The following is a 24,385-nucleotide window of genomic DNA, read 5'->3' as shown; positions in this document are numbered from 1 at the left end:
AATATGGTCTCTGAAGAGTCATTGGCGGGGCAATCTGGATCTGAAGTGGTGTTTGAGGACGGTTGATTGCTTATGAGCGGAATCACAATGCGGTTGTCGACAAAGGCGGGAAAGTGAGTGGGTGAAGTTTGAAGACCATGCCTCGGATGGCCTCAAGGTTGATCGGATGCTGTTTGACATGGATCCTGGTGTGGCCCTCTCAATTTTCAGACTTAGAAATGTTTCTAGAAGTCATATCTCCTTCAATAGGGCAAACAAGAAGTTGAGACCGACAGAAGGGGGTTGGGAGCACACTGCCTCACATCCCAGCACGACTGGCGATTTGACATCACTGACAGCAGCTCTGGCGGCGATCCCGGTCTGTCAGTCCTCCAGGCAGAAAGCCACCAGAAAGTTTCTGAATCCCACTTCTTGCAGTTTAGGGACAGGAGGAGCAGACACCAGCCAATGGTCTGTGCATAATTAAATTGATTTACTATTGCATGGTCACCATTTGTGAATACATTGCACTTGAAAATGAAGCCCTTTACCTATGTACGTCTGGCTTCAGATCATGCTGTAGCTATAAGACTACTACCTTACACGTTGTAAACAATGCCCTCCTAATCCCAGATAACGTTACCACTGCAACCTGGTATTTCTGGACCTCTCTCCTTCCTTTAACACACCTATGAGACAAAGTTTTACTTGAAAGTCTCCTCCACTTCTAACATCCATTGCCTCAAATACTGCCGGCATATCATGCAAACCTGGATGCCCAGCACCTAGCACAAGCTTAACCCAACCAAGATAGAACTAATGTTGTTTGAAAAAGCCCCCAAACGCAGAGTGCAATTTCAAATCGTGCATACTGTACATTTCCCCTACAAATACTACTTGGGAAAGAATATACGTATTGTGCACAGCTTTATGTTTTGTCATAGCTGAGGGTCAAGCCCCCCCTAAAAATATCATTCTGACTACGGGCCTGCTGAGAGCTCCTGATTGTGTCCGGAGGGGGCCCCTCCACGTACCTTGCAGCGGGGCCACCTAAAGTTTTGTTACGGCAGTGGTAAGTAATCTATTTCAGAGTACCTGTTTGCCACTGAGAAGTACAGGTACTCCCCTATTAGAAGTATTGCACTCCTGCTAAGATCTGCAAATAATCTACCTTTCAAATTAAATCAATGCAGGTATTGTTTACCTGCTCACCTATAACGTTGCATCCGAGGAGATCTGAATCAAAGAGATTATATTTTAATGGGTGATCCATCGGGAAGGAACTGTGACGACATCATCCTCTGGCAATGAGACGGTCAGTCGTGGACAGAAGACGGAACGTTCACTAGAATGACCTTTGTCCCTTCTGATTCATGTCATACCAAGGCTAACAGTGGAAAGTTGGCGGCACAGCTCTGTATATCTCAAGTGCGCGCCATTGTTTGGAGATTTCTGTCTGGGTCGACACTTAAATCTAATTTAATAAAAGAATAATCTTAACAGCTTTCAAACCCAATGGCACGCAAAGCAGGGCGTGAATAAACTTGTTAAAAGCCCACAAACGTTTCGATGGTCATGGTCCTAAAAATATTCAAGTGGTCGGCGTGCCTTTTCGCGTCATGCCGAGCAGTGTGGCGCCACAATCTCCTGCAATACTCCCAACATCCCCAGCAGCGGAACCTTGTGACTGGACAGGGTGAAACAATATGGGTTCGTGTAGTCGTTTAGTTGGACGTGATTTCATTCATTTTACTAGTACATCATCTTATTTGAAGAAAGGAAATGCATTAAACAAGAGTAAAACCAATACCTTTTCAGTGTATCGTGCAGCAATTTATACTTTGACTTTAACTCGGCTACTCGGGTTCCAGGGATATCTCCAGAGGCGTACAACTAGTAAAAGAAATACATTAAAATGCAGATCAGTTAACCTTCCATTTCTATTTGAACAGCTTTTGTTTTTAATCTTCAGCATCAAGTGGTGTTAATAATATGCACACACCAAGTGAAAAGTGCAAGAGATACAGAGGTCAGCTATTAAATCGCAAGAAAAGGAAACTAAAAATAAAACGGTTAGTATGTTATTATAAGTAGTGTTGTAGTACATAAGTTAGAGGTAACCGCAGCTATGGTGCTTTCTACCATTGTAGACTAGCCCCTGAAAATGACACTGCCGCCTGAGGCAGTTTCAATGACTTCTAATGAACATAAATAGACAAGTGTGATTGTTCTGATATTTTTAGAGTTGTGAGCTTCTCCATCCTGAACGTAACACAAGGAGTTCTACTTATCGTTTACGACTTTGCATGTAACTCGGGACTCAGTGCTCTATGTAACCCCTATGTAATTTCCTTCAGTCCTTGCACTGTAAAATATACATGCATTATGGCTTTTTACAGTGGCGGAAGTGACAGATATATTCCAGTATGGAGCTTGATGGAACTCAACAGATCACTGTGCCAATAAATCAGTGTTCCGGGTGCAGAGTCTGCATTTTGTAGTTATAGGTCGATTCACTCATCTCAGTGTTCAGGGTAATTTCTGGCTCTTGAACAGCTACTTTGGTCTGGTCAGTACCAAATGCGCATAGAGTGGCAAGTTCCATCACTTGATTGTTAAAGTAGTAGGAGAAGTCCAAGGTTGCTAGGCCAGATTTCTAGCACTATTATACACTCTTTATAAACAGCACTGCTATCCGTAAAACCACAGGAGCCAGGCACTACTGTAAATTCATTGAATTGTCAAGTACATCCTCTTTGGGGTTTGATTTTCAAGGAGGGGGCTGTTGTGAGATGAAAAGATGCCAGCAGACTTGGCTTAAGGCAAGTGTAAGGATTTATTTAAACGTAAAATGTAGCAGGCAGGCAGATAAGCAGCCGAGATCCTTCTCAACCGTCTCCCTCGCCTGCCGTTCCCGCCTCAATGGTCTGATCAACATTGTCATGCTCGCATGTTGACCAGAGCTGTGCAGTGACCAGCGAAGGAGATCAAAACATACCTTTCCCCATACAATTTCAAACAATATACGTAAACAATAATATTCGAATGAAAAGAAAAAAAATGCGAGGTTAATGAGAATAACATGGCAATCACAGATAAAATGTATCTATTTTCATTCATATCATAACAACAACAAAAGGAAGAAATAAGCATATGATAGAACAACAACAGAATTAATTCTAAAATGTGATCATCAGATTTAACAAGATAATGGCTTATCCATCTGCTGCAACCACTGCTATTTTCCTTATCAAAAGAGTTTGAAGCAGAACCACCTGTCTTGCTGGTGTACATTCAACTGGAAATGTTGACGCGTTGCTGCAGCATTCATTAATGACTCCACTATCGCTTGCAACCACTTTTGAAACCCATACCACATTCCACCATTGACCATTACTCAACTTAACTGCACAACAATCATCACTACTTTCATCTACTAAGTAAGGAGAGCTGTATCTCACTCTATCCTTCACTACTCTAGATTCTGGCAACTTGACTTAGTCCCCAGGTACCAAGGACCAGTTTCTTTTTTTGAATCATACTTGTCTGGTGCATTTCATATTATCATATCTATATTTTTTCTCACGACAATATTCCATTTTATCACAAGCCTGGCTCATCATCTGTGGTATAACTTCGGTGGACATATGGAGGCGGAGATCAGGATGGTGGTGCAGGGAAGGAGAGGGTTGTCCAAAGTTTACCACACACTAAAATCAAACACAAAACAAAAACCGTCATGTTCACAAGGATCCACAAGCAGAATTATTGGCTATGGGAGCTCGGAGAACACATGATCAAGATGACCAATTCCTACAAATACCAGGGAAATAAATGTCAACCCTCCGGCGCACAGCACTCATATAGCTGCCCTGCAAAATCGTGCTTCAGTGATAGCAGTTGGACTTTGCAAAAAAGAGAAAAACATCACAGGTCCTTCTCTCTTGCCACTAGTGCAAGTTAACAAAACTATATTTCTACCTTCTCTGAGATATTGTCTCGAAAGATTCCCAGATACATTTGGTGACTGGTTAAACGAGAACCGCTCCAGACCCTTTCATCAACTTTTTAGGCTCCAAATTTCTACGAGAGGCCCCCAGATGGTTGGTTTAAATCACTGAAGGCCGAAGTCGGGAGTCTCACATTTAATTTTGATTTGAGCTTGAAGGATGTTCAAGGTATCAATGTTATGTTTTGGCTCAATCGTGAGGAAAACCTTAGATGCTGAGAGTTGTAAGGCAAAGGAGCACTCCCATAGTACACAAATGAGGAAGAATACTATACACATGACAATTTATTTTCACAATTGTCATAATTTATTTATTTATTTTGTTTTGGAACTCCTACGGAGGTCCACAAAAACAAGCCAACATTTAAAAGAACAAACATTACATACCATACAAAATTCTTCCTTGTACATTGCTACAAAATTATATCGGACATACTGAGAAATGTGCAGATAATGCTATAATACATAAAACAATCACATAACCGACCGATGAAAATTCTTATATCAAACATACTAAGAAATGAGCAAATAGTGCTATTAATACATGAAACAATCAGATAGCCAACCAATTGGTATTAAATCGTAACCAGAGCACTACTGTTAGACAATGTTCTAATAAATAGGCAAACATTTTCTAAAAAATTGGTATATCTTAAAACAAACCAATTCATTCGGAGGGGACAAGACCAAAGAACGTGCGTCCTGAGCAGAGTGAATATTAAATCCGATAAATACTGGTTTTAAAAACACTCGCCTGGCACTTTGCAGGTTTAAACATACAAATAGGACATGATTTAGATCTTGGATTTGCAACTGGCACAATTCACAAATTCTCTTCTCTCTAGGTGTTTTATCCCAGATGCCAGTAACATCTCTTAAGGGCAGCAGATTGAGTCTCAGTAGGAGCATCAGCCTTCTAATCCTGTGAGGAATATTCCAAGTTAAATAAGGCTGTAGTTTATTCCCCAGAGCGCTCCCACTGACCGCCACGTTACTGGACCAGGATTTGCTTAACCCCTTGGACGCTCATGACGAGCTCAGCTCGTCATGATGTAAACCTCCACACACTCATGACGAGCTGAGCTCGTCATGAACAATGGGATTCCCAAATCTGCAGCACCGCAGGAGAATACCATGAGCATCGATGGTGTTAAAGCAGTGTCTCTCGCCAAACTCATAGGGGATCTAAACTTCAAGAACTGTTTCAAACCAGATTTAGACATAGGTGAAACGGGAATTAAACTAAGACCGAAAGTATCATTTGCACATACAAAAGACCTAAAGAACGTTGATTGTTCTTTTAGTGTGCCAAAGATTTCTATTCTCAGGGCTGCCCTAAGTGTACCCTCTTCCCCAAAAAAGAGAGAGTTACCCCACCTGAGAACTGCTGCCTGGGCTAAGATGAAGGACAAGACTAATCTAAATTCAAGGCGCAGACCATGTGGGGCAGTCAAAGAGTTTAAATTGCAAATTTGGCGCATAATTCATCCTTCCGCCTTATCAAACGAGAGCCAATAATTCATGTCCAACACCTCGGCTGCATATATTAATGAGGGTGGGCTTTTGACCTTAAAAACAGATACGACATGGCTAAAATGGCATCTCTCGCAAGTTTTATAAAATCTGTTTAACTCACTTGCCTGGGAGACAGCTTTATTAACACAATTTAGTATGCTCCAAGTCTCGACCTGTTTTGGAAAAAACTTTCCCTAAATATACATACGAGTCAACCAGTTCCAGTTTTTCAAAACCAAGCATTAATATTAAACATCTCTTTATTCTGAGCCCCTTCTTACGGAAAACCAATATCTTTGTTTTTGCAATATTAATTTTCAAGAAGTGAGCCTCTGCATATTTGTTTAAAGCGTCCAGACGGCGTAACAGGCCATTGGGTGTAAAATAAAATTTTGCAACATCATCTGCATACAATGAAGAGCCAATAGACATTGTACCAATTTTGGGGGCATCCCCCCTTACAGAGTTCAGAGCGCCAGGGAGATCAGCGATATACAAAGAAAATAAAAGTGGTACTAATAGACATCACTGCTTAAGCCCATTATGCGTTCTAATTTTACATGCTAACCCCCGCAAGCCTCCCATCAGAACCTGGCACCAGGTGTCTGTATGCAATTCCATAATCAGACCCAGAAGATGATTTGGTATGCCAAGGGAGACAAGTTTTCTCCACAGGGTCTGGGGGGTCCACCTTGTCAAACGCCGTGGAGAAATCAAAAAAGGCTGTATAAACTGGCACCCCTAGGATGAAAACATATTTCTCCACAATTGTCTGAACAACCGCTATATTATCCAGGGTGCCATGGTTCTTTCTAAAGCCAGCTTGTTCAGGTGGAAGAATATCCTGATCATAAACCCATTGTTGTAAATGGCATAATATGCTTTTTGCAAATAATTTGCCTGAGGCATCCAGGAGGGCAATCGGTCTAAATGTAGTCGGCACCGTTTTTGGTCCTTTTTTATACAGGGGGACTATAATGCTCCCCTTCCAAGAGGGGGGCCGGGGATTTTATTCATCAAAAAACAATATTTAAAGAGTGGCTCTAGAAAATCACCCTATACTTCTGGCTCCTTTTTAATTAGTGCAATTAGGATACCATCTAGCAATCTTTATATATTTTCCCAATTCCTTTCCTGACGGGGGCCAAATTCAGTAAATTCAGCAGACACGAATTTAATCCCATCAGTCAACACGGGAGAAACTGGGCTATTATTTCCATACAATAGAGAGATGTAATCCACCCATTCCTTTTCGGGAATCGGTATCGGTGTAGCTCTCCGCCTTGAATCGCAATATTCAGCGATCAAGTGCCAGTATTTTCTTGAATCTTTGGCCCTTGCAGCTTCCCTCAGCCCTATCCACTTAGCGTCAAGCTCCCTTCTTTTTTCACTGAGCATGAAGCGTCTTCTCACTCGCTTAAGGCGATTGATTTCCTGCTGTCAACCAAAGAGGAAATGTATATGCTGTTTTCGAACAAGATGGTTAATTGCTTGTTTTAAGGATATCATATGGGACATATCTTGTTTATACGGGGGAGGTTCAGAAGATGTGGAGCTTAAATTACAAATCTTCTTCATTTGAGCCTCAAAGAAGGATATAATGTTGGAATGAGTAATACCTTGCTTTTCTACATTAACCGTCTTCACAATGGAGCCTACTTCAGCAATGTTTTTTTGCGTCCAAAAGGACCGAGCATTTCCTTTATTAAAAGTGGCCGAGCCCTGACTGGCGTTCCCCGAGTCCAATGTGGGTAGATCAAAGGCAACTGTCATACCCACTATACTTTGGTCACTCCATATCGACGGGCTAACAAAAAATTATCACAAGCTCCAAACATTTGGTAGGAAACAATCACATAATCTAAAAGGCTCAGAGTATGTTGAGAATGGAAGGTAAAATGGGCTATTTTATCAGCAGGCACTCTCCCGTTTAAGATAACAAGATCTAGACTTCTAACGCTATCAAGCAAAAGGAACCCCCGCTTTTCTGTTTTTATCTTTTTTTTATAAAATCTCAGGAATGTGCCAAATGTCCTCTTTGTCAGTATTGGCATAAATCTCAGAGGCAGAGTTTGAAATTTTAGCATTTAAGTCCCCAGCTAATATCACTAGTGGGCAATCTTCCCTGGCAGCTATATCCTGAATAAAAGAAAACAATAAAGGCACAAGACGAGCAACATTTTTCCCAGGGGGGATTTACAAGTTTGCCACAAGGAAGGAGGTGGGCGTGTCAGAATCTCCCAAGCATGTCAACTTCAAGCATATACAGACGTTTGAGGGGTGGGAGAAAACCTTCTGATTCCAATTAATGGAGTTTTTAAGCAAAATAGATACCTCCACTAGCATGTCCCCTTTCTGATCGCTTAGAATAGCACGAGTATACAAAATAGACATAACATTCAAACTCTTTGCAAGACCACGTTTCTTGTTGACATATAATTATGGGATTCATAATTTTTAAGGAATTTAATTATGTTTCATTGGGTCCCAGACCAGCCATATTCCAGGACAAGAGTAGCCCACCCCGGCTAACTCAATGGAGCACTCCTTACTGCTTCCACATGGATGTTATTCAAGGCTCTTGCAACCCAACTCCACTGGGCGAATTCATCTTCTATGTCTGGAGTCTGAGGAGCAACTGCTACGTTGGGCACAACATTTATTAAACGCCCCCTCCAGTCCACGGAAACCACTATATCTTTAGGAATGCCCACAGAATACTCTATTTCTGGGCCCAATGCGTCTAGTGCCAGTGAATTAGTAGCCTTAGAAACTTTCAGATTTTGGCTTTTGGGCCCGCAAATTGATTTTCCTCATATTCATTAACAGGTGTTACATCAAGCCCTCATTTACAAAAAAAACTCAGTCCTTTAAAACCAGGTTGGCCACTATCAGGGAACAAAAAGTAACCCTAGAGTACGGAACAGTGTCATGTACATGAATCATCACATTTAAGATATCCTTGCTAGCTATCAGCTTTAGTGACTCTAGTTCCGAAAATAAATTAAGAATGAAACCTCTATTTACCGGGGTGGATTCAATATCAAATAGCCAGATGAAATCCACCATGGGAGATACACTTGACAATATGGGAAGCAATGAATTTATACGCAACAGGGTAGCTGAATAAATACTGACATATATGAAGAAAGGTTACTAAGTAGCAAACGTATAGGGGTCTCATATTTGAATTGAAGATGTGATATAGAATTTTGATTATCAATGTTGGCACTTATACTTGTATCATAATTTGGTTGTGTCATTTTCATGTGAATTTTGGCTCGAGGATTTAAAGAAAAAGTTTGAGAACTTTTAATAGGCTGGATTTTAAGATGCATTTGCCTTGGATCTGATGCTCCTTCTCTTTGACACTATCTTTTTTCACTGTAAGTCAAACTTTATAAATAGGGCTAAAATGGCAAAACACGTATACATCATCTTTGAAAATGTAGGATTAAACTAAATACAGATATTTGGCTAAAGGCTCTGTGTATACTTTTTGCGGAGAAAAAAACCCAATAATCTCTGACCAAATCAAATGACTGAAAACACACTAAACAGGAATGCTGAAAGAAGGGTGAGCCCAAGCTCAGCCCTGGCGAAAGCAGAGACATAAGTAAATTAGTCTACCTTCAAGTTGTTGGCCGATAAAGGAATAAAATCTGACAAAAAGAAGCACGAAGCAAATGACACAGGGACGGACTCTACTCCGTTTGTCCCATAAACTCAGTCACAATTTAAGCTATCATCTGTACTTTTAACAACTATTGCCCTCATTACAAACTAACAGTGAGGTACAGGGTCAGGTGTTTAGCATACATGGTGAATACCATTTTTTTTTTTTATTGCACTTGTATAGCGCTAAACTACCCGGAGGCCTCGTAGCGCTTGTGACTGAATTTGCTTAGCGCGGGCTCATGGCAGGTCAGCAGAATTTGGCATACAAGTGTGTTTTCAAGGCTTTCCTGAAAGACAGGTGGTTACTGTTGCCTCGAAGGGATAGAGGGAGGGTGTTCCAGAGTTTGGCCGCAGTATGGGAAAAAGAGCGACCTCCCCATCGAGCTTTCCTGACTCTGGCGGAAGTGGCCAGCCGGAGGGTGCAGGAGCGGAGGGAACGGGACGGAACGTAGGGAGTAGCCAAGGGATGCAGAATGGCGGGACCTGTGCGATGAAAGGCTTTGTGTAGGATACACATAGCCTTAAATTGTACTCTTGCCACTATAGGGAGCCAGTGAAGCTCCCTAAGGGCATTCCTCGCTGACTGCCAGCGTGGGAGGTTATAGAGTAGGCGGGCCGCACTATTTTGTGTGACTTGGAGCTTCTGGGTGGCAAAGGTCGGAGCTCCCATGTAGAGGGCATTCCCGTAATCCAGACGGGAGAGTATAAGGGCCTGGACCAGGATCCTCCTTGCCTGGAATGGGAGCAGAGGGAGCACCTTCCGCAACATCCTCATAAGCCCAAAGCAGGTGGCGGCGGTCTTTGTGGCTTGGAAAAAAAAAGTCCAAAGCTTTATCGAACCAGATCCCGAGGCTTTTTATTTGGGACTTGGGAACGGGGGCAGGCCCAGACATGGTGGCCAGATGGATGCAAGAACAGAGGGAGAAGGATTGCCCAATAGGATGACGTCTGTCTTCTCCCCGTTAAGTTTTAAGCAGGAAGATTGCATCCATCTGGCAACAGCCTCCAGACAGGGGCCTAAGGTGTGGGACGATCCCTCAGAGTGGTCTAGAGAGACCACCAGTTGGGTATCGTCCGCGTGGGTGACAATACGCACACCGAAGGGATGGACTATCCTGTCTAGGGGTTCCATGTAGGCATTAAACAGGGTAGGACTCAGGGAGGAGCCCTGAGGGACCCCACACCTGAGTGGGTGTTTGGGAGACACCGCCTCGCCCTCACAGACCTGGAAGAAACGGTCAGCCAGGAAGGATGTCAGCCATTCCAGGGCCGCGCCCGACACGCCCATGTTCGCCAGTCGTTGTAATAGCGTGACATGGTTCACCGTGTCGAACGCGGCGCTGAGATCTAAAAGAATGATGGCGACTTTTCCACCCCGGTCCAACACAGCTCTTGCCTCTTCCGTCACCGCTAAGAGAGCGGTTTCAGTCCCGTGCAGAGGACGGAACCCTGTCTGAGAGGCCTGCAGAAGACTATTAGACTCCAAATAGTTCATCAAGGTGTTATTTACGTGCCTCTCTAGCAGTTTGCTCAGCCAGGGGAGTAAGGAGATAGGACGGTAGTTCGCCAAGTTGTTCTGGTCAAGGTTGGGCTTCTTCAACAGAGCCCTCACCATCGCGCACTTCCATGAAGGTGGTACGGTTTTAGAGGTGATGGATGTGTTGAGAACGTCCAATATGACCGGGCGAATAATGTCCGTGACCTTAGTGAGGGTCTGAGGGGGTGCTGGATCGTTGGGGGAACCAGAGGTAATTTTGAGGATGAGTTTATCCAAGGCAGGAATGTCCAAAAGTGGGATTGAATCAAGCGTACAAAGGACAGTGGAATCGGAAGTTGTAGATACGAGGGGTTCCGTATCATTATTAGCGTCCCTGAAAGAGGAGTATATGGCCTCGATTTTTTGGGAAAAGAAAACGGCCAAATCGTTACGACGATTTTGGGCGCCCTCAGCAGATGGACACTCAGCAGGGGGTGAAATAAGGGATTTGACAATTTTAAAAATTTCCCTTGGGGCATTAGCGGCTGCGTTAATTTTGCCACCGTAAAAAGAAGCTTGTGCCACCTTTATCTCCTGTTTATAGAGCTTAATGGCAGCTCTATATTCGGTTTTCCTGAGTTGGGAGTAGTCCTGTCTCCAGGCTCTCTCGATTTTCCGGCAAGCTAATTTCATGGTCTTAAGGGCAGGTGTGTACCATGGGGCTGCTTTGGGTCTTTTTATGGAGTTACTAGATTGTATGGGGAGGACCAGATCGAGTGTGCTAGAGATCCAGCCATCAAAATTGTTGGTGGCTGTGTTGGGATTCGTTACCTTCCTAGGTGGGTCTCTAGCAAGGGCGTCTTCCCATGCAGGGAGGGGGATTGAGGACCACTTCCTACCTCGATGTCTAGCAGGATGGAGAGTCAAGGGAGGGGGGTTTGTGCGCCACGTGAAAGGTATCAAAAAGTGGTCGGTCCAGGGTAGTGGTGTAGGGGGATCCACCACAAGGGAGTCTATATTGCTATAGATGTGGTCAAGAAGATTACTCCTATTATGGGTTGCGTGAAAGCCCTTTTGATGTAGATCCAAGGCTTGTAAGTTGGAGCGAAGATTATTAGCTGTAGTGTCGTGAGGATCATCTAGATGTAGGTTAAGATCCCCCAACAGAGTGAAATTGGACGAGGACAACACGAGACTTGCAGCAAGGTCTGTTATTTTAGTAATGAAATTGTTAAGCGCGCCAGGTGGGCGATAGGCTAGGATGCCAGAAAAGGTGGTAGTGGGGGAGAATTCTAGTGAAAAATGGAAGCTCTCACAAGTTGGTGAGGTGGTGGGGGTAATACGGCATTTATAGCTGTCTCGATAAATGATAGCCAGTCCACCACCTCTCCCGGTCTGGCGATCCAGTCTTTTAAGCGTGTATCCTTGTGGGGTGGCCCATACAGTAGTCGGATCGTTGTCTGTGTGAAGCCACATTTCAGTTAGGAAGAGAGCCTCAGGTTTGAGCTCTTCAATCAGTAAGTGCAGTTCGGTATAATGTTTGCATAAGGACCTACAGTTAAGGAGGAACATTCTCCATTCTTGACCAGGGGGTGAAGGGCAGGTGTGAGATGGACTCCAATTACAGCTTTTACAGAGGTACTCAGTAAGGGATGGGAGGAACGTGTGACGACATAACAGATTAGGGCAAGGACGTAGGGCGAGAAGCGATGAGGAGTCATAGGAAAGTAGGGGCCCTACCATTGTGAAAGAGCCTGGCCGCCAGCAAGCAGGAAGCGTCTGGACGCGGACTGGCTTCTCTTAGGCGCCTCTTCGGCGCGTCTACGGCGCTACCGCTGCGCGTCACCGCTGCGCGGGAAGGTGCGGGGCTAAATAGATTAGGCGGAGTGGGAGACTAGCGCGTCAACCCACCTAAGATGGCCGCCTAGAATGGAGCAACCAGGAAGTGGTACCGCTTGCCTCCCTCCACAACAAACAGCACTGGTTGCTGCGGTGGACCGGGGAGTGAGCGAGCAGAGTACAAGTGATATTACACCATAACTGCCAGGGTGAAAGATTTACTATGCGTGGAAGCTAACTACTATTCAGAGTTTTCAAATGAAATGAGGCATAACATGCAGAATCACTATTTAACACACCGGATACTGCATGTTTTACTAATTCCAATTCCAATAAACTTTACTCGGTTTACAGCATATGAAACCATGAAAGTTATAAATACAATTCAAATACATATCCATTTAAAAATACGCCGAGCATATAGTATTATATTAAAAAAGAAGACATTATGTTGGGATAACTCCCCAGGAATACAGTACAGGGATTTCAGGTTAGAGTTCTAAACAGGGGGCTTATGGGGGGGAGGGGCACATTCCAACTTCAGTATTAAAAACATATAAGTTTAAAAACAGCAAGTATTCAAGTTCCTTTTAGATGTCCAAACTTTTTCTCAATTTCATTGAACATTTTAAAAAGCCTGCCACAAAGTGGATACATTCAGGTTTTAACAATAATAAGTAGTAAAGTGCAGGGCGGACTTGTCTGAAGTTCAGTTTTTTTAATAGGGGTTTTAAATAAAAGTTCCCTGGGGTTTCGTAATATTTACAAAAGAACACAAAGTGCAGCAAGTCCTGTGGAGACATATTGTCGCAGCCACAGGAAGCTAGCACTTTGCCCCCGTAACTCCCTTTTGGAACAGCTAATAAAAGGTGGAAGTAGTCCATTCAGAACCTTATTAACAAGAAACGCTCATATGAAGGCACCGGCCATTGAAGATATGGTTCCAGCTCAAGTGACGTCCTAAATAATATATGTTTGCGAACACTCTTTTTTGTCAGTTCTCTCTCCTCTCTTTCCATTTTTCTGCGTGACATAAAGGAACTCTTTACCAGGATCACATCTTCCTTGGAGATACTATCAGGATTTAAGAATAAATCCAAACATCCCAATTCTTTAAAACTTTCCTTTAAATATTTAAACCAAGGGATGTGTATCATATGGTCTAGGCTCAAAGTCTCTTTTAAAATTTTATGTGTGAGGGTAAGAAGTTCATTTAGCCAACATTTAAGCCAGAATATTAGGGGACGTATGGCCAATGTATCACTGATATAGGCGGTACCAGTTTCTTCATGAACCGAAAAGTTTGCAGTCCCTTGTGGGACACACAGCAGCTGCTTAAAAAAATTATTTTCGGTTACCTGCAACCCCTCAAGGCCAGTATACCCCCAAATATCACTTCCATAGCTGGCTATAGAGACGCTTTTGGCCAGATACATTTTTAACATGGCCGCCATCGGGCGTGAGCCCATTTTGGCCGAAAAGTTAAATATTGCAGCATTGAACCTAGCAACCTCTCCCTTCTTTTTGTTAAGTTGAGCAGTCCAGTTCAGTTTATCGTCCCAATAGGATGCCCAAATAAGAAAAGGTTGTAGAGATAGTAACTTTTTCTCCATTTACTTTAAAAGGGTATGGTTTTGTGGTGCGCTTCCCTACCTGCATTATGTATGATTTGGAGTTATTTATAGCCAAATCTCTTGCATCCATGAATCTCCAAAATGCTTCAAATAAAGTCTGTAAGCCTTTAGGGGTACGTGCCAAAAGGACGGCATCGTCCGCATAGAGTAGGACGGGCAGACCCCGCCTCCCCACATACGGATAGTCAGCCCGAGTCTCCTGAAGTGTTTTTTCCAGGTCATTAATGTATAAATTAAAAAGGAATGGTGCTAGAATGCACCCCTGGCGTACCCCCCGTTCTGTGTTAAAATTCCTGGTCACCTTGAGGTCAGAAGCATATCTATTGTTTGCCCGTGTATCCCTATGTAGGTCCATCAGGAAGTCCACCAGATTGAGCTCTACCCCCATGTCCCTCATGGATTGCCACAGCCTCCCCGATTGACACAGTCGAAGGATGATGACAAATCCATGAAAGCCAAATAAATTGTTCCTGGGCGGGAGATGATATACTTCCTGAGGATCAGGTAGAGATTGAGGCATTGTGCCATAGTTGAATAGCCAGGTCGAAACCCAAATTGGATGTCTGATACTACCTTGTTCTCTACAGCCCAGTCAGTTAGTCTCTTAAGAATGACGCCACCTATGACCTTCACCGTGGAGTCAATTAGGGAGATCGGTCGATAATTTATAGTACAGTCACAATCTCCCTTCTTATATATTGGCACAATTGTCGATATTCCCCAGGATTTAGGGCAGCCTACTTTAGCTGCTGCATTAAAAACCGCGACCAGTATCGAGGCCCAAAAGGAAGGGTTTGATTTAAAAAGACCGGGCGGGACCCCATTCGGACCCGGCGCCTTCTTGCTTGTGAGATTGTTTATGCCCTCCTCCACCTCCCCCATGGTGAACACAGCTCCTTCCCTGTCTGTATGACTTTCAGCTGGCTGAGCCTGGGGATATTTGTTCCTAAAAATGTTGGAGAAATGGGATACCCATTCATTCTCACTTATATTAGTGCCCATAATCACAACTCTTTCCGCTGAAGGAAGAGGTCTATTGATAATTTCCCAGAAACGGGAACTACTAGAGAGGGTCAAGGGATCTAGAAGCTCCCTCCACATTGCCTCTTTCAATTACTTTTTACGGTTTACTAGAGCCTGTCTATAGTTGTGGCGGAGAGTGCGTATCTTTTCTCTCTCCCTTGGCATTTCTTTTAAAGCCACTTTAAGATCTCTTGCGGCTTTAGAACATACTGGGCTAAACTAATTGGGATCCGTATACTCCCTGTTTTTCCCTGGAGCTAATAACAGGGTCCCCACATTGGCGGCAATGACATCAAAGGCTTTGAGTATGCCCTGGGCCCTTGATGCTACATTCAGGCAACTCATAAATTCCATTGTGCATGCGTCTTTAAGGGCGTCATGAAACTTCGACGGGATTACTTGCGTCCATTTCAACCGTTGTTTACCATCGGTTAATTTTAACCTAGTCTGGTTTGGTACAGAGTCCCTTTTTTTATCAATAAGCTGCCACCCAGGTTCACGCACACTGGGTTGTGGTCACTAAATGCACTTGCCACAATCAAAAAACCCCTCAAGAGGGACACAGTAAGCCTAGTAAGCAATATATGATCTATAAAGGAACCCTCCCTGCAACCTTTTAATGTAGGTTCATTTTGTCTACTATTTGGTTGTGCATAGCTCATGGACGCGAGCAAAAAAACAAGCATGTTTTACTATTTTTCTGAGTCTGGAAAATTTCTGTCAGCTTTGACCTGCAAAAATCTGACTGGGGTGAATAAACAGTGAACATGTGATAATTATCACGCAGCTCACAGTTCCAATCCCTGGCCAAACTTCTTCTTACACGGAGCTCGGAATTTAACTCCAATGTTGTAATAAGGGTTTCCTCTACCTTTCTCTGTAGGCCGTCATTTCAGTAAACTACTCTTCTTTGCTTGGCAGAGAAAACAGCCAGAATATGGAAATTAGGTAGCGTAGGCCCAATGAAAAATAAATTCTGCCCTTGAACAATTTAATGCAGTTGCACACAATTCCATTTTATATGTATCAACGCTCCTGGGGGCCACTCCACACAGCAACATACATGCAATGGATATTTATATAGAACAAAAACACTATGACATCCAAGTGCTATATGAGTCAATTATGCCTTTCGGGGTAGTTGGATCTTTAGCCAGGTGTTGTATTGTTTGAGGTTCCGTCTGATGGAAGTTCGTTTCAGAGTTTCAACCCTATTGGCATTGCCTATCCTTGTATAATAAAGCTAACTACATCACAGGTTCTTGATAGCTGTATTGCAGGGAGGTTCCTGGTGGATCACAGCAATCGCTGCATTTATGCTCTCCATAAGCTTTTTGAAGAATTAGATGAAAAATAAAAACTGTGTCTCCGACTTGCATTTGAGGGAAGTGTAGCAGAGATGTAGTCCGCAGTGTTTGGACAAGAATATGTTTTCTTTGTAGGAGGGCAACGTGCTGCCTGCGGATTGCTAAATATAAGCTTTCTATAAAAGAACAAATCTAGAGAAAATGGGTTCCGGGCCAATTTAAGGATCGTTCACGTTTGGTACAGATGCTCAAATCAGTAAATGGTTTTGCCTCACTGCAGGGTCGGATTTCACAACGACGTGGGCGTCCAGCGAGTCATGCTAGCCGAACATGAGTTTGTGGTTCGAAGGAAAACAATGCACAAACCTCTTGGTCTTAAATATGCAGGAATTACTGCGGGTCCCCTGAAAATGACATTTTCTAGTATTGCTGCCCGGCGGTAGTGCATTACCACCACCATTTGTAATTAAAGCCGTGCAGGAGGGAAATTGCAGCTCTGGCAGGACTGTAGACCTAGGGTTGATGCAGAGAAGCACGTCAAATATACATTACCGCTAGTGTAGAGAATTGAGACTAAAGGTAAATTCTGCCAGCGTAATTACCACTAGCAGATATAAAATGCAGCAGTGGAATACTGACACCCATGCATTGGGTAGCTACACAAATAACGATGAATGGCTACAATAGTAATAATAGTCCAGGACAAAAAAGCATATTTCTATTCTAGGGGAAATACTAGGCCACTGTACGACTAAATACCCATCAATCATTATCCTACTGCTTAGTGACATCACAACCAGGACTTGAAGGTGTGGAAGCTGAAACTAAGTTTTCCCATTTTAAAACTGACAGCACCCCTTTAGAGGAACACAGGGGAAGCAGGGGCTAATGTGTGTTTACGGCCTTTTACGCCAGGGGACTGGTCCAGGAACCCACCTTCTATGGATTCTGATTAAGTGGGCCAAGTACTACCCCTTTCAGCACTTGACTCTCAGTGGTAGCGAAGATAAAGCAGTCCAGGGGCCAGGGCTCTTCTAAGGGGAGGTATGTGTGAAGCAAACACAGGTGCAAGACTGAAAATACAAACAGAAACAGCAGTAGGTTTATTATCCAGTCAAAATACTCACTTTGAAAAAAAATCGTGTTTAAATGTAAACACACAAAGCATAGAAAAAACATACTAAATAATATCAACAGTCTCCTAAGGTGGCTGCGCTAGCATTGTCCTGGGTGGTATCCTGAAGTCCCTCGCCCCTTCTAGAGGGGCCTGTTCTTATTCCCCATTCAATAATAGAGGCAGCTTTCATATGTGGCCCAAGGTACTGGTAGTCCCACGCGAAAAAAGTCTAAGCATGGATTTATAATTTAAGGTTAGCAGCACTACATACTTACTCCGTATAAGTCCCCAGCAGGCCTGACGGCTAGACTGCTAGAACAGTCTTACCCAACCTGATGTCAGCCAGCACGGACAGGAGGACCAAGCCACAGTCTCCTGATGCTGAGGGCCTGCAACCTTTCACATTTTCCAGATGACACTTCTGGCCTCCTCAGTCTCCCGTTGGCCAGCGTCAGTGTCAGACAAACTTTATGTAGCCATAGCGGCAATCAAAAAGTGTTCTTCACAGAAGCCTTGGCACAAATGTTTAGGACAACAGCCCTGACTTCACTGTGGCCCCCTAACGGCACACGGGCATTGGCAACTCAATCTTGTACATGGGTAATGGCCCTGACTTCACAGTGATATTCCTCCTGGCACACAGGGGGTCGCCAACTTCAGTTCACACATGGGTGATGGCCCTGGCTTCCCTGTGACCCCTCCGGCACATGTGGGTTGTCGACTTCAGCTAGCACGCAGGTGACAGCCCTACCTTCACAGTGGTCCCCTCCCCCACATGCAAGTCACTAACTTCAACTCTCACAAGGGCGATGCTGACTTCTGCAAGAACATGTGGACAGCCAAACCTGTCCCAACCAGACCGGTCATCTCATACTTTGCTCACCGGGATCCACTCAAAAGGATTCTTGCTGAGCCTCTCTCCCTCCAGGCCCTCTCCTCCTCCATCCAGCAAGGAGATTAGCAGACCTTGGTCCCTAGTCTTTGTTCCGGAGATCTTCTCTTCAATGAACCCGGTTGTAAAACAGTGTTGTTGAACAACTTGTGGGACTCATGCTCCGCTCCTTTATAGTCCAAATCCAGACATGGAAGTGGATTAGTGTCTGGTCCTTCGAAAATTCTGTTATAAGTGTCGATTTCTTGGTACTGCCCTCTCCTCTATCCTGCCCTTCATCAAAAGCACGGTCTGCCAAAGCAGGAGCCGCTCCAGTTTTGATTGACCAACAACACAGGCCAAGGAAGTATCTGAGGATCACCCCTGCTGTCAGCCTGCACTGAAATATGCCTGATAAAAGTTCAAAAGCCCGAGCCTTCTCCTCTATCCTGATTTCCTGGTAGTGACATCCTTATCAGACCCACCATCTCCCTGACAATGAGCCCAGAACCCACTGGCCAGTAACACTTCCTGTAATCAAAAGGCCTTTGTTGTGTACAGAGGATGCTCTGCTCCCCCTCCTCCAGTGTAAGTGTAACCTAGCTCGCAGAAATGTCAGCAATCCACATCTCCTGTCTAAAGGTTGCAGTCATCTCCTCACTAATCTTTCCAGGTAAGACTTCCAAAATGAAACCCACAGGCTTCCATGTCATGTACCATGTATATGGCACACATGCATACGGCACGCACACATGAGTATCACTCTGCCCGGCGCAAAAAAGTGATTAAGTGCACAGCAGCACAACTTTATCTGAGTGGGCCACTCCACTCCAATATCACAGGGAAAATGGCCTATTGACACTACTGATTCTAAATAAATGCACAATAGGGTTTTTGCCACCACCACACTTGTTTCACTTAACTCCTAGTGAGGGCAGTATATCTCTAGCATAATGAGGGTAGTTCTTTGTGCACCCGTCACACTGTAACAAGACCACATAACCATGACATAACCATGACATAGGTCTAGGCCATGGCGCACACACATGATCTCTTGTTCACCCATGACCGAAAATCAGTACCAGGGATCCAGATATCCATGCAGCTGGGACACCTAGAGCAGGGGTGCACATCCGTCACCATACAGGGGACTTTTCCATTCCAACAAAGAACAGCTCAGATGTAATATTATTTGGGGACAGTACAATTCCATCTTTTATCTGGTAACTGGTGGCTGCAAAGAAGCTGGTGGGAGTTTTATTCGCTGCTTTAACGCAGTGGACAAGATTTTACTGTAGAGCAACATTTCCTCTTTCCATGACGGGTAGTATTTACCCCCTCATCGACAGAATTACTGAAATCTACTGCAAATCTTCCTAGCTCTTGTTCTTGATACGTGGTTTTAGTGTGGTAGCAAAGTGTAAAGATTAGCCACAGTCCACTTCTAACGCAAATCTTGTTCTAACATATGGTCCTCGATATGGAAAACATCTGCACAGTTACGCTATATCCATGCCATTTAACACACTACTCTGTTGTCCAGAATTCCTAGCCAGTGACAAACGCTGTACGCAGAGAGGCACTGTCCACGTTGGAATTTCTTGAAGCTGTATGTAATGCTGAGCTCCATTTTACGACTGCATAAATCTTCTAATGTCAAACACGGCATACCACAAGTCCTAAAACAATGAACAATTGTGCGTTCAACAAAGACTTTGAAAAACTTTAGTATGACATAAGTGGATACAACTTGATCCCAACATAACTTTAGCTTGCCAAGTAAAAGAGCACGTCGGTTTATCTACAAATCTCAACACATATTAACATTGAACAACATAGGTTGTTTTTTTGCTATAAAAAGTGTTAACAACTGCTACATCGTAATGGGGAAATACAAATAATAAATAGCATATTTGTGTTTATTTGTAAGTAGGAGAACATTTTGCTACACGATTAACGCGAGTGTCATGAAAAGTAGTTTTTGGCATACATTTTATGACAACCCAGAAGGGTTGAAATAATTGAGTGTGTGTCAATGTGCAACTACTGTTTAAATCGGACTGACGATTTTTTCTTTTGTTAATCAGTAAGAATGAAGATACAAAACACAGTCTCTTACAAGTGTATCTCTCTTTGACCTCAGAGGAATGATTACGTTGTTTCAGGATAAAAAGATGCAAGCCTTCCTGATAAATCCAGCACAGCTAAAAGTTATCAACGAAGGAAGGACATTGTATTTCTCTTCAGAGATTAAGGCGAAGGAGTACCTTGACTCTCTAAGCAAATAGGGGGATATCTCTAAGTGTCTGGGGTTATCTCCCCTTACGATATACGATTTAAGACTTAAGGTTTCAGGTGCCGCATAAAAGGTGTGGCGGATTATTCTGCCTGGTTGTGGGCTTTTGGACTTTGGGACTTTGGTCAAGGCTACAAGGGTTCATGTTTGGAATTTTGTTTTTGTAGTGTTTTAAGTCCTCACCGCTATCACCGTGTGACCATCACATGCACAGACTAGGTCTGAGCGCTTCACAGAGTAGGGTGGGGGGAGGTTTCAGGGGGGTTTGGGGTAAGAGTGGGACGGGTGAAGGGGACAGAGGGGTGGGAGATGGGGGTGAGGGTGGGCTTGGGGGAAAACTTGAAAAATGGAAAAAATGGTGCATTATCGGTCATGCACTTCCTGTGAGGCTGAAGTTGGAAACTGATCTTCTTCGGTTTCGTAAGGGTTTAAAAACCTGGCTTTTCCAGCAATAATTCTGAACAGTCCTCTAGCAGCCCTACTTATTGACGCCTGGTAGTTCTTTCTTCTCCAGTCTATCCCTGGGCGCCAGGAAACCCGCTGCGGGTAGCTGTGCGCCTTACAAGTTTAAATTAAAAAAAAGGCAAAAGCTCGGTAAAGAAGAAGCCGATTAAGGCTCAGTTTTTATAGGAGGTTGGTTGGTCCATCAGGATGGCGAACATTACAATCTGTACAATTAATGTGGGAGGTATGAATGATTGGAGGAAGAGGCAAAGGTTGGCGTATTTTGTGAAATACAATCGAATAGACGTTCTCTGCCTTCAAGAGACCCATCTACCGTGGGCTAAGAGAAAAATGCTGTTTCTCAACGGGCTTGAGCTGGTGGCATGCTCAACCCAATCTTCAACAATTAGGGGAGTTGCGATCTTAGCGAGGACATCTTTGGGAGGGGCTAGACGTGTCAAAGGGGATAGTTATGGAAGATGGGTTATTGCAGAAATGGAAATGGGTTTCACACTAAGTGTAGTTTATGGGTCCAACATGGATGACCCTGAGATCTTAGATCTTTTAGAAGTAGAACTAGTTAAAAACCCAGAGTTTTCAGGGAATTACAGGCTCTTATCAGCTCACATGGGTTGAAGGATGTTTGGGGCGCTAAGGAGCCCCAAAACTCTGGCTTTACATACTTTTCAAACCCTCATCAGAAGTATACCAAGCTGGATTACTTTTTTATCTCTTCCTCCGAAATTAATAGGGTAGGTATTATAAAACTCCCGAGATTAATCTCGGATCACAATCCTCTAGTATTATCGTATGAGCGAAGCAAGGTAGAAAGGAAATTACTAGCGGATAATAGGTTTGTAGAGCATCTCAATAAATGGTCAGGTGAATTTTTTGCAGCTAATAGATACAGCACCTCCCGCAATGGGGTTTGGGGGGCATTTAAAGCAGCCTTAAGGGGGGAATCTGTTAGCTGCTCTGCCAGGCTGAGAAGAGAGGATAGGTGTAAGGTGGAGAGATTAATGGGGAAACTAGCTATCGTAGAAGAACAACACATTAAGCAAATTTCCTCGGGGGGATAATAGCGCTAGCCAAAATGCACTCCTGGCGGTCAAAGCTGCGTTGCACAAGGAGGTAACTCAGTAGGCTATTGGTGAATTTCAAACTTCAAGGGCCAAACGCTATGAAACAGGGGAGCAAGCTGGTAGAGCCCTAGCGCTACGACTAAAACAGGAAAAAGCCAAGAAAATGATCTCCTGTATAGAAGAGGAGGGGGTTGAATACACTGAGGCCAAGGATATACTAAAGGTTTTTGAGAACTTCTATCAAAGGCTCTATGATGAGGAAGATCGAGATAGAAATCATGGGGAGGAGTGTGTGGATAAGGGTCCCCGCCTGGATGATGCTGCAAGAGAAGAACTGGATAGGGATATCACTGGGAGTGAGGTTATAGCCGCACTCCGGGAACTAGCATCAGGTAAGGCTGCAGGCCCAGACGGGATTCCCCTGGAGGTATACAAGTCTATTGAATCCGAGATCATCCCGTTGTTTGTGGATTTATTTAATGGGGTGTTGTGTTCTGGGGTGGTCCCAGAGTCATGGAGGGAAACCAATAAAATATTTTTTCATAAGAAGGGGAAACCGAGTGAGAAACCAGGGTCCTACCGCCCGATTTCGTTGATTAACGTGGATACTAAGCTTTACTCAAAAATATGGGCTAAGAGGTTGGGCAGAATCATTGGCGGTCTCGTCTCCCCTTGGCAGCATGGGTTTGTCCCTGATCGTGGTACGAAAGACCATACAAGTAGAGCAATAGCCCTGTTTGACCCCCAGACTGCCACGGGGGGGGGGCGATGGCCATGATCCTGCTCGACGCAGAGAAAGCTTTTGACCGCGTTGTTTGGAGCTTTCTTTGGGGTATTCTTGCAGGGAGAGGGTTTGGTGTCACTAGAGCTCTTAAGGCTATGTATTTAGACCCAGTAGCTCGAGTAGTGGTCATGGGCGAGAGATCGGACAAAATTAACATTAAGAGAGGGACGCGGCAAGGTTGCCCCTGCTCCCCTATTCTCTTCTTTCTTTATATCGACCTCCTTATTCAGGAAATATTGGGGTGCCCTAGGATAAGCCCTGTCGTTTGTAATGGTCACGTGAATAAAATGTTGGCATATGCAGACGATTTGGCAGTTATCACTTCCAATCCCCAGCAGGTGCTGCCAGCTTTGACCCAGATGGCAAAGGTCTTCCTTCGTCGATCAGGATATCTTTTAAATGAGTCAAAAGCTCAGATAATTTGCTCTAAAAATATTTTTAAGTCTGATCCAAGATTCGTGGACTCTGCCATTTATTTAGGGGTAAAAATTAATGCTTCCGTTGATACAATCGTAGAGGAAAATTATCCCCCCCTTATTAAGGCTATAGAAGCTGAGCTAAAAAGAATAGATGTGCTACATCTTTCAGTGATAGGGAGGGTAAACGCATTAAAAATGTCAATGTTTCCCAAAGTGCTGTATTTGTTCCGCCCATATCCCTACTTATTGATGAAAAAAAAATGAAAAATCTTGAATCCGTTTTTATAAGATTCATTTGGCAGTATGGCAAAGTCAGGCGCTCTACTAGCCTAATGTCACTTCCCAGGGAAAGGGGTGGGTTGGCTCTCCCAAACCTAAGACTATCACTGGTCCTGTCTTTTGATACAAATGTCTGTTCTTTTCCACTCGGAGGAGGACTCGGAGGTGGAAAACATCGATCTACAGAGCCCACCCTCCATGTTCAAGCTGTTGTTAGGGAAAAAGGCAATAGGCCTACTGTTGTGTGAAGTCGATCGGAAATTTTATAGGAAGGCTCGACTTAAGACTCTGTATGGGGCATGGTTGGTCTAGAAATCTATCCTGAAGTTTCTTAACGCTCCAAAGATAAATTCATACCTACACTTGGGTAACTCTAGTCTTTTTTCTCAGTTGGGAGCGGATGGGAATCTTCAGGTTTGGAAGAGACTGGGAGTCAAGACCAAAGGGGATATCATGGAGGGAGAGGGGTTGTTGGGGTTTGATGTTTTGCAACACAGGTTTGGTATTCCCTCAAATAATTGGCTGCTATACGGTGGATCTCCCTTTGATTGAGCTATTAGTTAAAGGGTGCAAGAAGATAAAAATAATATATAATACTTTTGTAATGAGGATTCAAGATGATATAGAGAAGA

The 24,385-nt window shown here is 43.8% G+C and overlaps 1 protein-coding gene across 2 annotated transcripts in view; it reads right to left on the bottom strand.

The window, feature by feature from the left end:
• Positions 1–24,385, bottom strand: part of CCDC146 (coiled-coil domain containing 146) — a 1,211,813-nt gene that overhangs the window by 814,025 nt on the left and 373,403 nt on the right. For both annotated transcript variants that reach the window (XM_086967356.1, XM_086967357.1), the window contains one exon: positions 1,790–1,872. In XM_086967356.1, coding sequence (XP_086823482.1) covers positions 1,790–1,872 — 83 coding nt within the window. The remainder of the gene's footprint in view (positions 1–1,789; positions 1,873–24,385) is intronic.

This window comes from Lissotriton vulgaris, chromosome 1_1, assembly GCF_964263255.1.
Source record: "Lissotriton vulgaris chromosome 1_1, aLisVul1.2, whole genome shotgun sequence".
NCBI classification, from domain to species: domain Eukaryota; kingdom Metazoa; phylum Chordata; class Amphibia; order Caudata; family Salamandridae; genus Lissotriton; species Lissotriton vulgaris.
Note: the sequence above shows the minus strand (reverse complement) of the source record. Positions and strands in the feature narration are given on the sequence as shown.